General features: G+C 40.3%; 1 protein-coding gene across 2 annotated transcripts in view; it reads left to right on the forward strand.

The window, feature by feature from the left end:
- LOC140718502 (CD27 antigen-like) overlaps positions 1-13,205 on the forward strand; it is a 34,173-nt gene that overhangs the window by 12,106 nt on the left and 8,862 nt on the right. For both annotated transcript variants that reach the window (XM_073032414.1, XM_073032413.1), the window contains exons 2-6: positions 2,512-2,637; positions 6,179-6,286; positions 8,777-8,822; positions 10,916-11,010; positions 12,921-13,058. In XM_073032414.1, the coding sequence (XP_072888515.1) occupies positions 2,512-2,637; positions 6,179-6,286; positions 8,777-8,822; positions 10,916-11,010; positions 12,921-13,058 (513 nt within the window). The remainder of the gene's footprint in view (positions 1-2,511; positions 2,638-6,178; positions 6,287-8,776; positions 8,823-10,915; positions 11,011-12,920; positions 13,059-13,205) is intronic.

Here is a 13,205-nt window from a genome sequence, read left to right on the forward strand (position 1 = left end):
TCAGGAACTGATCCTGAATCTAAGGAACATTGGAAAATGATTACCAATGCATCCGCAATTTCCAGAGCCACCTCCTTTAGTACCCTAGAATGCAGACCATCTGGACCTGGGGATTTGTTAGCCTTCAGTCCCGTCAGTCTACTCATCACCGTTTCCTTCCTAATGGCAATCTGTTTCATTTCCTCTGTTACCCTATGTCCTTGGCCCATCCATACATCTGGGAGATTGCTTGTGTCTTCCCTAGTGAAGACAGATCTAAAGTACTTATTAAATTCTCCTGCCATTTCTCTGTTTCCCATAACAATTTCACCCAATTCATTCTTCAAGGGCCCAACATTGTTCTTAACTATCTTCTTCCTCTTCGCATACCTAAAAAAGCTTTTGCTATCCTCCTTTATATTCCTGGCTAGCTTGCGTTCGTACCTCATTTTTTCCTCCCCGTATTGCCTTTTTAGTTAAGTTCTGTTGTTCCTTAAAAATTTCCCAATCATCTGTCTTCCCACTCACCTTAGCTCTGTCATACTTTTTTTTAATGCTATTCAATCTCTGACTTCCTTTGTCAACCACTGTGGCCCCTTTCCCCCCTTTGAATCCTTCCTTCTCCAGGGGTGAACTGATTTTGCACCTTGTGCATTATTCCCAAGAATACCTGCCATTGCTGTTCCACTGTCTTTTCTGCTAGCATATCCGTCCATTTAACTTTGGCCAGCTCCTCCCTCAGGGCTCCATAGTCTCCTTTGTTCAACTGCAACACTGACACCTCCGATCTGCCCTTATCCTTCTCAAATTGCAGATAAAAACATCATATTATGGTCACTACCTCCTAATGGCTCCTTTATTTCAAGATCGCTTATCAAATCCTGTTCATTACACAACACTAAATCCAGAATAGCCTTGTCCCTGGTCGGCTCTCGTACAAGCTGTTCCAAGAATGCATCCCGTAGGCACTCTACAAACTCCCTATCCTGGGGTCCAGCACCAACCTGATTCTCGCAGTTCACCTGCATGTTGAAATCCCCCATAACTACTGCGATTAAAGCTAGATCCCCAGAGTCTGAGGCAGCAGCACGACCTGCCGTGCCACCCATGGGGAAAGTGAGGAATAAATATTTGACCCAACACACCATAAAGGAATCCGCTGCAATTGTTTAAAATAAAAAGGCATGGATGCTGGAAATCTGCAACTGAGAAGCTTGTGGAAGTTTGGGTGACTGTTCTGCAGGCATCGACTCTCCAACTGCAGGTAGTCTGGCTGTTACTTTAATTCTCCATCCCTCTGACCCATGGCTCCATGGCCTCCTGCACTGTTACAAAAAGGCCCAAAGCAAACTTGAGGAACAGCATCTCCTCAGGAAACACTGAATATATATAAAAACTGCATATAGTTATTTTGCCCATTGAATTTGCTCTGCCATTTCATTATAGCTGATTTTCTTTCCCTCTCCACCCCATTCTCCTGCTCTCTCCCTGTAACCTTTGACACTCTGACTAAACAAGAACCTATCAACCTCTGCTTTAAATAAACTCAATGACTTGGCCTTCACAGCCATCTGTGGCAATACATTCTACAGATTCACCACCCTCTGGCTAAAGAAATTCCTCCTCATCATTGTTCTAAATGGATGCCTGTCTATTCTGAGACTGTGCCCTCTGGTCCTAGACTCCCCCACTATTGGAAACATACTCTCCACATCTAATCTATCTCGGCCTTTCAATATTCAATAGGTTTCAATGAGATTCCCACCCCCTCCACATTCTTCTAAACTCCAGTAGTACAGGTCCAGAGCTATTAAATGGTTCTCTAATGTTAACCCTTTCATTCCCTTTCTACCTACCTAACTAAATAAGCAGTGAAAAAAAAGGTAGTGTTCATGGGTTCATTTGCATTCACAAATCTGGAGGTGGAGGGGAAGAAATTGTTCCCAAAATGTTGAGTGTGTGTCTTCAGGCTCCTGTACCACTTCCCTGAAGGTAGTAATAAGAAGAAGGCATGTTCTGGGTGATGGGGTCCTTAATGATTGATGCTGTTTAGTTGAGGCATCGCCTTTTGAAGATTATCCCTAACTACCCAATTAATAACCCATCTCTATCACAGACACTTCTGTTGTCTGTCCATCCCTTCCACACTTCCCTGCAACTTAAAACTAACTTTTTCTCCACCCTATCCCCATCATGATGAAGGATCTTTATTAACAGTTTTTGGTCCCCACAACTCACTACACTGATGGTCAAAGGTTTCCCTCTACCCAGTGCATTAGTGTTAAAAGGTTCCCCAGAACCTGGTACATTAGTGTTCAAAGGTTCCCCACACCCAGTGGATTGGTGTTCAATGGTTCCCCACACCCAGTGGATTGGTATTCAAAGGTTCCCCACACCCAGTGGATTGGTGTTCAATGGTTCCCCACACCCAGTGGATTGGTATTCAAAAGTTCCCCACACCCAGTGGATTGGTGTTCAAAGGTTCCCCACAACTCAGTACATTAGAGTTCAATGATTCAATTATTTTTTCAGGTTTCTTTTTGGAAAAAGAATGTTCTAAGACCTCCAACTTTGTCTGCATACCATGTCCTCATGGATCATATTCTACGCAATGGAACAACTTGGCTTCCTGTCACCGCTGTGATGACTGCAGAAATGGTAATGTTGCAAATGTATTCAGATCTTCAACATTCTTCCAAAGTGTTCGTGTCCACATAACCCCTTTCCTGTAACACAGGGCCATTGCAGGTGACAGAGATTGAATAAGGACATCAATGAGAGATCAGTGCAAATCCTGGCTTCTCCAATATAACCAAAGAAATTGCGTTGATAAAGGACCTCAAATCCTAAATTGAATTGGAGTGGATGAAGTATTTTGCATAGAGTTGTAAAACTGTTCAATAATTCCATTTACTATAAGAGAAATGTATGCAATATACATCCTGAAACTATTGTTCTTAGAGATCTTTTAAAGCCATCATCATATAGACCGATTTCTTTATTAAATACTGATTATAAAATAATAGCAAAAATCTTATCTAATAGATTATCTAAATGCTTACCAAAATTAGTACATATGGATCAAACAGGATTTATTAAAAATAGACAATCAGCAGATAATGTAACTCGCTTATTTAGTATAATTCATTTAGCACAGAAGAGGGAGGAAATGAGTGTGGCAGTTGCTTTAGATGCAGAAAAAGCATTTGATAGATTGGAGTGGGATTTTTTATTTAAGGTATTGGAAAAATATGGATTAGGAGTATCTTTTATAAAATGGATTAAAACCTTAAATACTAATCCCAAAGCTAAAGTAGTGACAAATGGTCAAATTTCAACACCATTTCAGTTAACAAGGTCAACTAGGCAAGGTTGTCCATTATCACCTGCTTTATTTGTGTTGGCGATAGAGCCATTAGCTGAATTGATTAGAATGGACCCAGATATTAAGGGTTTTAGAGTTAACCAGGAAGAATACAAGATTAACTTATTTGCTGATGATGTTCTGCTTTATCTAACAAACCCATTGCAATCGTTGCGTAAATTATCCTATAGATTAGAAGAATATGGGAAAATATCAGGTTATAAAATAAATTGGGATAAAAATGAAATTTTACCTCTTACTAAAGGAGATTATAATCAATGTCGATTAATAACCCAATTTAGATGGCCGGCAAATGGTATAAAATATTTAGGTATAAGAGTTGATAATGATATAAAGAACATATACAAATTAAATTACTTACCACTATTGAAAAAAATTCAAGATCTTGATAAATGGATGGTATTACCAATAACATTAGTAGGTAGAGTAAATACCATAAAAATGAATATATTCCCTAGATTACAATACTTATTTCAATCACTACCAATACAATTACCCCAGAAGTTTTTTCAAGAGCTGAATAAATATGTGAGGAAGTTTCTTTGGAAAGGTAAGATGTCAAGAATATCGTTGGAAAAATTGACATGGAAATTTGAGCTGGGAGGGTTACAACTTCCAAATTTTAAGAATTATTATAAAGCAAATCAATTTAGATTTATTGCATCTTTTTTTGAGAAAGATAAACTGGCATGGATCAGAATAGAACTAGATAAAATAGGAGAAAACATACCAGAAGACTTTATATATAAATGGGAATCTAAATGGATACGGGAAAAGAAAGAATCTCCTATATTAAAACATTTGATTGATTTATGGAATAAGATAAATGTTGACGATGAGACAAAGAAATCCTTATTAGCAAAGAGATCTTTAATTCAAAATAGACATATTCCTTTTACAATGGATAATCAACTTTTATATAATTGGTTTCAAAAAGGGATTAGATATATAGGAGATTGTTTTGAAGGAGGTATATTAATGTCATTCGATCAATTAAAGAATAAATATAAAGTATCAAACAACACTCTTTTTTGTTACTTTCAACTAAGGGCTTATTTAAGAGAAAAGTTAGGTCAAACAATGTTATTACCGAAACCCAATGAAATAGAAACTTTAATTCAAAAAGGAAAGATTAAAAAATTTATCTCTTGTATGTATAATTTGATTCAAAAACAGGCAATTAAACAAGGAGTCCATAAGTCAAGACAAAAATGGGAAAGTGATTTGAATATCAAAATTGAAGAAAAAAACTGGTCAAGACTATGTCTTGAGAATATGACAAATACAATAAACGTTCGATTAAGATTAGTGCAATACAATTTTTTACATCAACTATATATTACACCACAAAAAATAAATAAATTAAACCCAAATTTATCTGATCAGTGTTTCCGATGTAACCAAGAAATTGGTACTTTTTTACATTCTACTTGGTCTTGTTCTAAAATTCAACCTTTTTGGACAAATTTAAGAGTTTTATTGGAACAAATTATTGGAATACAACTTCCACACAACCCAATATTACTTTTACTAGGTGATATTGAAGGGATAAAACCGATATCCAAATTGAATAAATATCAGAAAGAATTTATAAAAATTGCATTGGCAGTAGCCAAAAAAGCTATTGCAGTGACTTGGAAATCGGATACATATCTAAGTATAGATCGTTGGAAGAACGAAATTTATGGCTGTATTCCACTTGAAAAAATTACTTATAATTTAAGAGATAAATATGAAACATTTTTGAAAATTTGGCACCCTTATTTACAAAAGATAGGATTAAATATATAGGTGCTCCGAAGATGAAATAATTGGTTACTTGGGGAAAGAAATAAATATATATACTAAAGTTATTACGAACTCCATGGAGCATGTGGGGATCTTCCAATATCCAGGCATTCCTTTTTTTTTCTTTCTTTCTTATTTTTTTAATAGGGATGTTAGGGGGGAGGGGAGCTGGGTAACACATTTTTTTTCATACACATTTATTCTGTAACTATTTGAAAACAATAAAAAAAGTTTTTTAAAAAAAGAAACTATTGTTCTTCATAGACTGTAGGACACAAAGCAGCCATTTCCCAAAACTGGAAAATTTGCTCATTTAGGGCTGACCTGAGTCTGAAGGCAATCAAGTAGTTCTTCATTGAAATGGTACTTGGGGGTGCTAGGACTGGGAACAGATGAATGATCTTGGCCTGAAATGTTGCCTGTCGATTTCTCCCTATAGATGCTGCCTGGCCCACTGAGCACTCCTGGCAGTTTGTTGCTGTTTGATATCTCAGGCTGCATTTTACTCTCCATTGGCAATTTATCCAGCATTTACTCTGAGACACATCTAGTTAACCCAGTTCACGTATCTAGAAACCTCTCTTGGTTTCACCAATCACCTACCACCTTGTACTTCTTCCTCCCCTCCCTCCACCTTCTTACTCTGACTTTTCTGCATGAAACATCTACTGTTTACTCTTTTCCACAGATGCTGCCTGACCTGCTGAGGTCCTACAGCATGTGTGGCTCTAGTTAACCTACCCCTGTCCTTGTGAGGCCCCAAGCCCAGAGGTTTGAGTGGAGAAGCTCCCTCCAAGCTTTTGCCCCTTAGGAACATGGCATTAAGAGGCAGGAAATCACTGCCTCAGCTTCTGGTATCAAATGAATGTGCCAATAGTCATCAAGTCTGAATGAAAAATATCTAGGAGCATCAGTATCCAAGAACTTAAAGCCACACTTCATCTTCACACACTCAACCCACATTCTAGGAATGTTAATTCAATTCTGTAATTAATATGTTTGTCATTGTACCTTCTACTCCTGCAGAAGGGATGCAGTATAAGAGAAACTGCACACGGGACTCAAATGCCCAGTGTGAATGTAACAATGGCTACGTTTGCGAAGACAGCGATTGCAAAAGCTGTATCCCACGAGGTAATCTTCCTTTGCTTTCCTCCGCACTCCATGTAAACCCAATGACTGAAAGATGGGTCATGGCTCACAGTTTCTAGTTATCACCTTGTCACTTGTCTATCACAATTATGTGTTCTACTTGTTGTGCTGTCCCCACTGCTACAATGCCTGGTTGTGTGTGTTCCACCAGTTGCTGCAGCAGTGGACAGAACAGGTCCAAATCAGTCGGGGACCCACACAGCAAGGTGGTCCACAATCCTCTACATTCTTGTTTTTGGGGATTTGAACATTGATGGAAATGCCATTTTTAGAAGCTTCTGAGAAGCTGCCTGGTTAAACGGACTCAGTCCTTCTGTGGGTACTCCCACAGTGCCGCTGGGGAGAGTGTTTCAAGGTGTAGACACAGCGGTGATATAGTTCTGAACGTGGATGGTGGAAGCCCGGTACATCTGTTGCCCTGTCCAGATTCAGGAGGTACTATCAGAATAGGCTGGGCAACACATTTTGTACGGTGCAGCCTCTAAAAGCGGATAGGGGGAGAAAAAATGTTTAAAGTATTTGATAGAGGTCTAATCAACAGCTCTGTTCTGGATAGTGTCAAGCTTGAGAGATGTTTGTGTCTACCTAACCTCAGAATCAGGTTTAGTATCACCAGCATATGTCATGAAATTTATAAAGTTTGTGGCTGCAGTACAGTGTAATACATAATAGAACGAAAAAAACTGTGAATTACAGTATACGTATGTGTGTGTGTGTGTGTGTGTGTTAAATTATATTAAACTAAACACATATTAAACTAAATAAGTAGTGCAAAAAATAGAAATTTTAAAAAGTAGTGAGGCAGTGTTTATTGGTTCAATGTCCATTTAGGAATTGGATGGCAGAGGGGAAGAAGCTGTTCCTGAATCATTGAGTGTGTGTCTTCAGGCTTCTGTACCTCTTACCTGATGGTAGTAATGAAAGAGGGCATATTGTAGGTGATGGGGATTCTTAATAATGGATGCCGCCTTTTTGAGGCACTGCTTCTTGAAAATGTCCTGAATTCTACAGAGATTAGTGCCCGCGATAGAGCTAGCTGAATTTATAACTCTGCAGCTTACTTCGATCCTGTGCAGTAGCCATTGCCCCCATACCAGATGGTTATGCAGCTAGTTAGAATGCTCTCCACAGTATATAGAACATAGAATATAGAAATCTACAGCACATTACAGGCCCTTCAGCCTACAATGTTGTGCTGACCATGTAACCTACTCTGGAAACTGCCTAGAATTTCCCTAGCACATAGCCCTCTATTTTTCTGAGCTTCATGTACCTATCTAAGAGTCTCTTAAAAGACCCTATCGCATCCACCTCCACCACTGCCACTGGCAGTGCATTCTATGCACCCACCATTCTGTGTGTGTAAAACTTACCCCTGATATCACCTCTGTACCTATTTCCAAGCACCTTAAAACTATGCCCCCTCTTGTTAGCCATTTCAGCCCTGGGAAAAAGCCTCTGGCTTTTCACATGATCAATCCCCCTCATCATCTTATACACCTCTATCAGGTCGCCTCTCATCCTCCGCTGCTCCAAGGAGAAAAGGCCAAGTTCACTCAATCTAGTCACATAAGGTATGCCTTCCAATCCAGGTAACATCCTTGTAAATCTCTTCTGTGCTTTCTCTATAGTATCCACATCCTTCCTGTAGTGAGGTGACCAGAACTGAATGCATTACTTCAAGTGGGGTCTGACCAAGGTCTATATAGCTGTAACATTACCTCATGGCTCTTGAACTCAATCCCACACACTATACGCCTTCTTAACAACACTGTCAACCTGCACAGCAGCTTTGATTGTCCTATGGACACGGACCCCAAGATCTCTCAGATCCTCCACATTGCCAAGAGTCTTACCATTAATATATTTTGTCTTCAAATTTGACCTACCAAAATGAACCACTTTACACTTATCTGGGTTGAAATCCATCTGCCACATCTCAGCACAGTTCTGCATCCTATCAATGTCCTGCTGTAACCTCTGACAACCTGGAGAAACTTTGGTTATTACTTGTCTAGACCAGTGTGTATCTTGGCATTGGAGATTTCCAGGATGATGATGATGAGGGACAATCGATAGCCATCGAACTTCAAGAGTAAATGGTCTGGAGATTGGTGTGTCTAACCTAGGGAAGGGAAACTGTGTGACCACTAGGTAGGAGTGTCTGACTGGTGTAGTCAGGAGAGAACTCTAAAGATGCCCTTCCCCATGTAAACATGTTGATACATATGCACATGTGCACACCTATGTATGTGCACACACACACCTTGGAGAAGACAGAAGACACTGAGAACTAAAGCATGTTCCAAATGGATTGGAGTTCACCGATTTCAGAAGTCGGAATCTTCTCTTGGCATGTTCAGCTCAGCAGCTGCAATATCTTAGCACCATGATGACTGCTCCACTGACAGTGTTGTAATGGCTAACCTCTCCTTTATGTTGTTGAAGTAAAAAGCAATCCTTGCTCTTTAGGGACATTTTCTGACACAGGAGCCAAGCCAAGCCAACCTTGGACCAAGTGAGTATGGAGATCTGCTTCAAATATTGTATTTGCTGTTCTGGTACTGCTTACATTAATACTCTGCGTGACTCCAGAAGCGAAGCTACTCCTGGGTAGTCGGCCATTTTCAGGCCTCAAGCTTCACATTAGTGTTTTCCTTTCGCATCACTGGTATAAAGTGAGCTTCAGCCCAGTTGTTTCATGTTCTGTGACACATTTTCCCACTTTGCTTAAGGTAGGTTGCTGTGGCATCATTTACTTCCAGGGAACTCAAAAGAATGTAAATTTGAACTGTAAAGGATTCACCTTGCCTCAGTATGTGGCTTTCCTACACCCTCTGAGTTACTCATATTGTGTATTACATTTGAATGTTTCCTTTTCCACTTCCTCCAGAACCCCCGTCACATTGCCATCTCATTACCTCCTCCACCTCACTGAGATTATCCTCTTTCTGTTTCTTTATAGTGAACCCAGATAATGTCAGCTAGTTCCATAACCACATGAACTCTGAGGCAATTGTCCTCACATAGGAAGCATGGCACTCAATCTCCAATTTGCTGTTCACCTTTTACATCAGTGCTCAGAAATGTAAACCTCTCACTGGGCTCGTAAGCAAACGTGGCTTGTTAGTGGGCTCTGCTAACGGCCACGTGACTCGGCGGTGAGAGGGTCACCTTTCATAAACAAGATACATCAGGGTCAGTATGATTCGGGGTTCAACCAAACAGGACCGTAGTGATGTTCCGACTGAAGAAACCTCAATTTGAATGAATGCTGCGTAAATACTGCCCATACACAGTTGTCAGCCAGAAAGAACAGATTATACACCGCATAAAATTATAAAGAAAGCATGTTTACAAATTTCAGCTTTATTGAACAGTTAGTAGGGAAGAGAAAAGAAAAATAAATAAAAGAGCCCATTACAGTTAACCCAGTCCAATGTGCAGATAAAATTGGAGCTCATCCTGGAGTTGTCGTTTACTCACACGATGGACCCACAGTCTACATGAAAGCACACACATTCTGAACTTCACACAAAATCCATCTCAAACAAACAGGCTCTCTCTCTCTCTCTCTCAGGAATATTGACCCTTCCTCCTTGCAGCCATTCTTCTGCACAAAGCACTTCATGCAATTGGGACTCTCCTTCCCACATCATTCTGTGGCATCTTCCCTCTTGTCCTCTCCACAGATCCTACCAGAAAAAGACCCTGAACCAGACTCCTGTCCATCACAAATTTGTCCCTGCCCTGCTCTCTGGAAGTTTCCCCCAATTCTGCCATCCTGATTGGTTGACAAAACATTCCTAAGTTGACAGCAGGGCTTCTTATCTCTAGCTGAAACCAAAATACTCTACCAGCAGGATACACTGCATTTGTAGAAACTGCTAAAATGAAATATATACTACATAGCAGTAGAAATATTAACCAGGGCATTACAGGTATAACACCATAAGATATAGGAAGAGAATTGTGCCATTTGGCCCATCAAGTCTGCTCAACCATTCCATCATGGCTAATTTATTAACCCTCTCAACCCCATTTTCTTGCCTTCTCCACATAGTTGATGCCCTGACTAACCAAGAACTTATTAACCTTTGCTTTAAGTATACCCAATGATTTGGCCTCCACAACCATCCATGCCAATGAATTCCACAGATTCATCATCCTCTGACTAAAGAAATTCCTCCTTACCTCTGTTCTAAAGGGATGTCCCTCTATTCTGAGGGTGTGCCCTCTGGTCCTAGACCCCCCCCCCCCCCCACTATTGGAAGTATCTTCTCCAGGCCCATTCTATCTAGACCTTTCAATATTTGGTGGATACAGTTGCTGTCTTTAAGTCCTACATGAACAGCAGGATATCTGACTGTAGCTATTGCCATTTTGGAATGAACCCCAGATGCTTTATTTGTGCTGATTGATGACCCCTTACCAGCTCAGTGAACATGGATCATTTGAACAGTGTGTAAATAAGGAGATGCGTGTATCTGTGGGAAGGGGAAGAGAGGGTTTGTGACACCTCGCCTCCTGGCAAAGTCACATCAGGAATTTTTTGGTGAATATCAATCCTATCTCTTTAATAACATTTTTGTTTCTGTCCTTTTTTTAAAGTTACACCAGTCCGGGTTATGTCGAAATATCACCTGAAAATCAAATGAGAAATACCATCTGTGATAACAACACAAAGATAACCCTCACCCAGAGAGGTAAGCAAGGATTAAATGTAGTTTATCTGGTGAATTTACAGAATTTACATACTCTTCATACCCAACTCAGCACCATCCCCAGGTTATCATTGTCCTAAATGGACAATAATTGATGTTGTGATCAATGTGAAATAAGGGATTAATGCATTAAAGAAAATATGAAGTGAATCAGGAGGACATTTGTCCTCAACCCCGCACCTGCTCAGTAAGATCATGGTTGATCTGCTACGCCAGCAGTATTGTTCTCAGTAACTCCAGAATCAGATCTGTTACCCCAGCAGTACTTATCTCAGTAACTCCAAAACCCTAGATCTATTATGCCAGCAGCATCCATTCACAATAACTCTGATTCCCTGGATTAACCTCAGATCCCTAGTTTAATTCCAGTTCCCTCGATTTGATACCCCTGCAGCACCTGTTCACAGGAACTCTATATCCCAACAGTTTACCCTCCATCCCTCACCTCCTTATTCTGGCCTCTTCCTCCTTTCCAGTCCTGATGAAGGGTCTTAGCACAAATCGTCGACTGTTTGTTCATTTCCATAGATGTTGTCTAACCTGCTGAGTTCCTCCAATATTTTATGTGTTTTGTCACAGAAGATTGCAGCATAGTACAGGCCCTTTGCCCCAGATGTTGTGATGACTTTTTAAACTACTCCACAAGTAGGGTCTCTGGGAAGTCTCCTTGAACTCTCAGTCTTACCCTTTTGAGTAGCAATGATTGAGTCACTCGTCCCTTTCTGGCTTTGCGTCAGAAAGGAATGTTGCTGCATTTGTTCATGAGATGTTAGAACTGCCTGTCCTGTCATACCTTTCGATGAAGTTCCCTGGCCTGTCATATCTAACTTGCTGCTCACACCTTTCATTTAGATTTTGGACCATGGAAATGTACGATAATGAATTTTGGTAAAAGGAACAATTGTGCAGACTATTATCTAAATGGGGAGCAGGTTCAAATATTACAGGTGCACGGGGACTTAGGAATCCTTGTGCAAGACTCTCAGAAGATTAACTTACAGGTTGAGTCTGTGGTAAAGAAGGCAAATTCAGTGTTGGCATTATATCAAGAAGAATAGAATATAAAAGCAAGAAGATAATCCTGAGCTTTTATGAGACACTAGTCAGGCTACAGTTGTAGTATTGTCAACAGTTTTGGGCCTCATATTTCAAAAAGGATATGTTGTCATTGGAGAGAGTCCAGAGGATGATTCTGGGAATGAAGGGGTTAACATATGAGGAGCCTTTGGCAGCTTTGGGCCCGTACTCACTAGAATTTAGAAGAATGTGGGGGGAGGGGAATCTCATTGAAACCTACTGAATGTTGAAAGGACTAGATAGGGTGATTTGGAGAGGATGTTTCCTATAGTGGGGATTTCCATAACTAAAGGACTCAGCCTCAAAATTGAAGGGTAGCCTTTCAGAACAGAGGTAAGGAAGAGTAGTAAATCTGTGGAATGCTCTTCTACAGGTGGAGGCCAAGTCCATGGGTACATTTACGGTGCAAGTTGATCATTTCCTGATCAGTCAGGGCACCAAAGGATATGGCAAGAAGGCAGGTGTATGAGGTTGAGTGGGATCTGGGATCAGCCATGATGGAATGGTGGAGTAGACTTGATCTGTCAAATGGCCTAATTCAGCTCCTTTTTCTTATAGTTTTATGAAACTACTTCAGTCAGAGGGTGGTAAGAGTGTGGAACAAGCTGCTAGTGGAAGTGGTGGATGTGAGTTCAATTGCACCATTTAAGAGAAGTTTGGATAAGTACATCTGGCAGGGGTATGGAGGGCTATGGTTTGGGTGCAGGTCAATGAGACTAGGCAGAATAATAGTTCAGTACAGACTAGCTGGGCTGAAGGGCCTGTTTCTGTGTTGTAGTCCTCTATAACTCTATGATTGGTTGATTTCTCTCCAGCCAAAGAATCTTCTAACAAAAAGGAGGTTGTAACAACCATTGTGGCTTTCTCTATCCTCTTCCTGCTTGGCCTGTCAATTGGACTGCACATTGTTACGCTTAGGAAGAAGAGAAACAGAGATTATACTCTGTCACCAGGTAAATACAATATTACTTTGTTGTCTTCTTTCGTTTATACTGGATCTGGTCTGAAAGGTGGACTGATACTGTGGGCTGGTGTCAACTGGGAACAGGCAATGTAGTTCCAAATGGTTTAGAGTTTTATCTGGAATCACCTGAGTGAAA

Source organism: Hemitrygon akajei, chromosome 29, assembly GCF_048418815.1.
Source record: "Hemitrygon akajei chromosome 29, sHemAka1.3, whole genome shotgun sequence".
Classification (NCBI taxonomy): Eukaryota; Metazoa; Chordata; class Chondrichthyes; order Myliobatiformes; family Dasyatidae; genus Hemitrygon; species Hemitrygon akajei.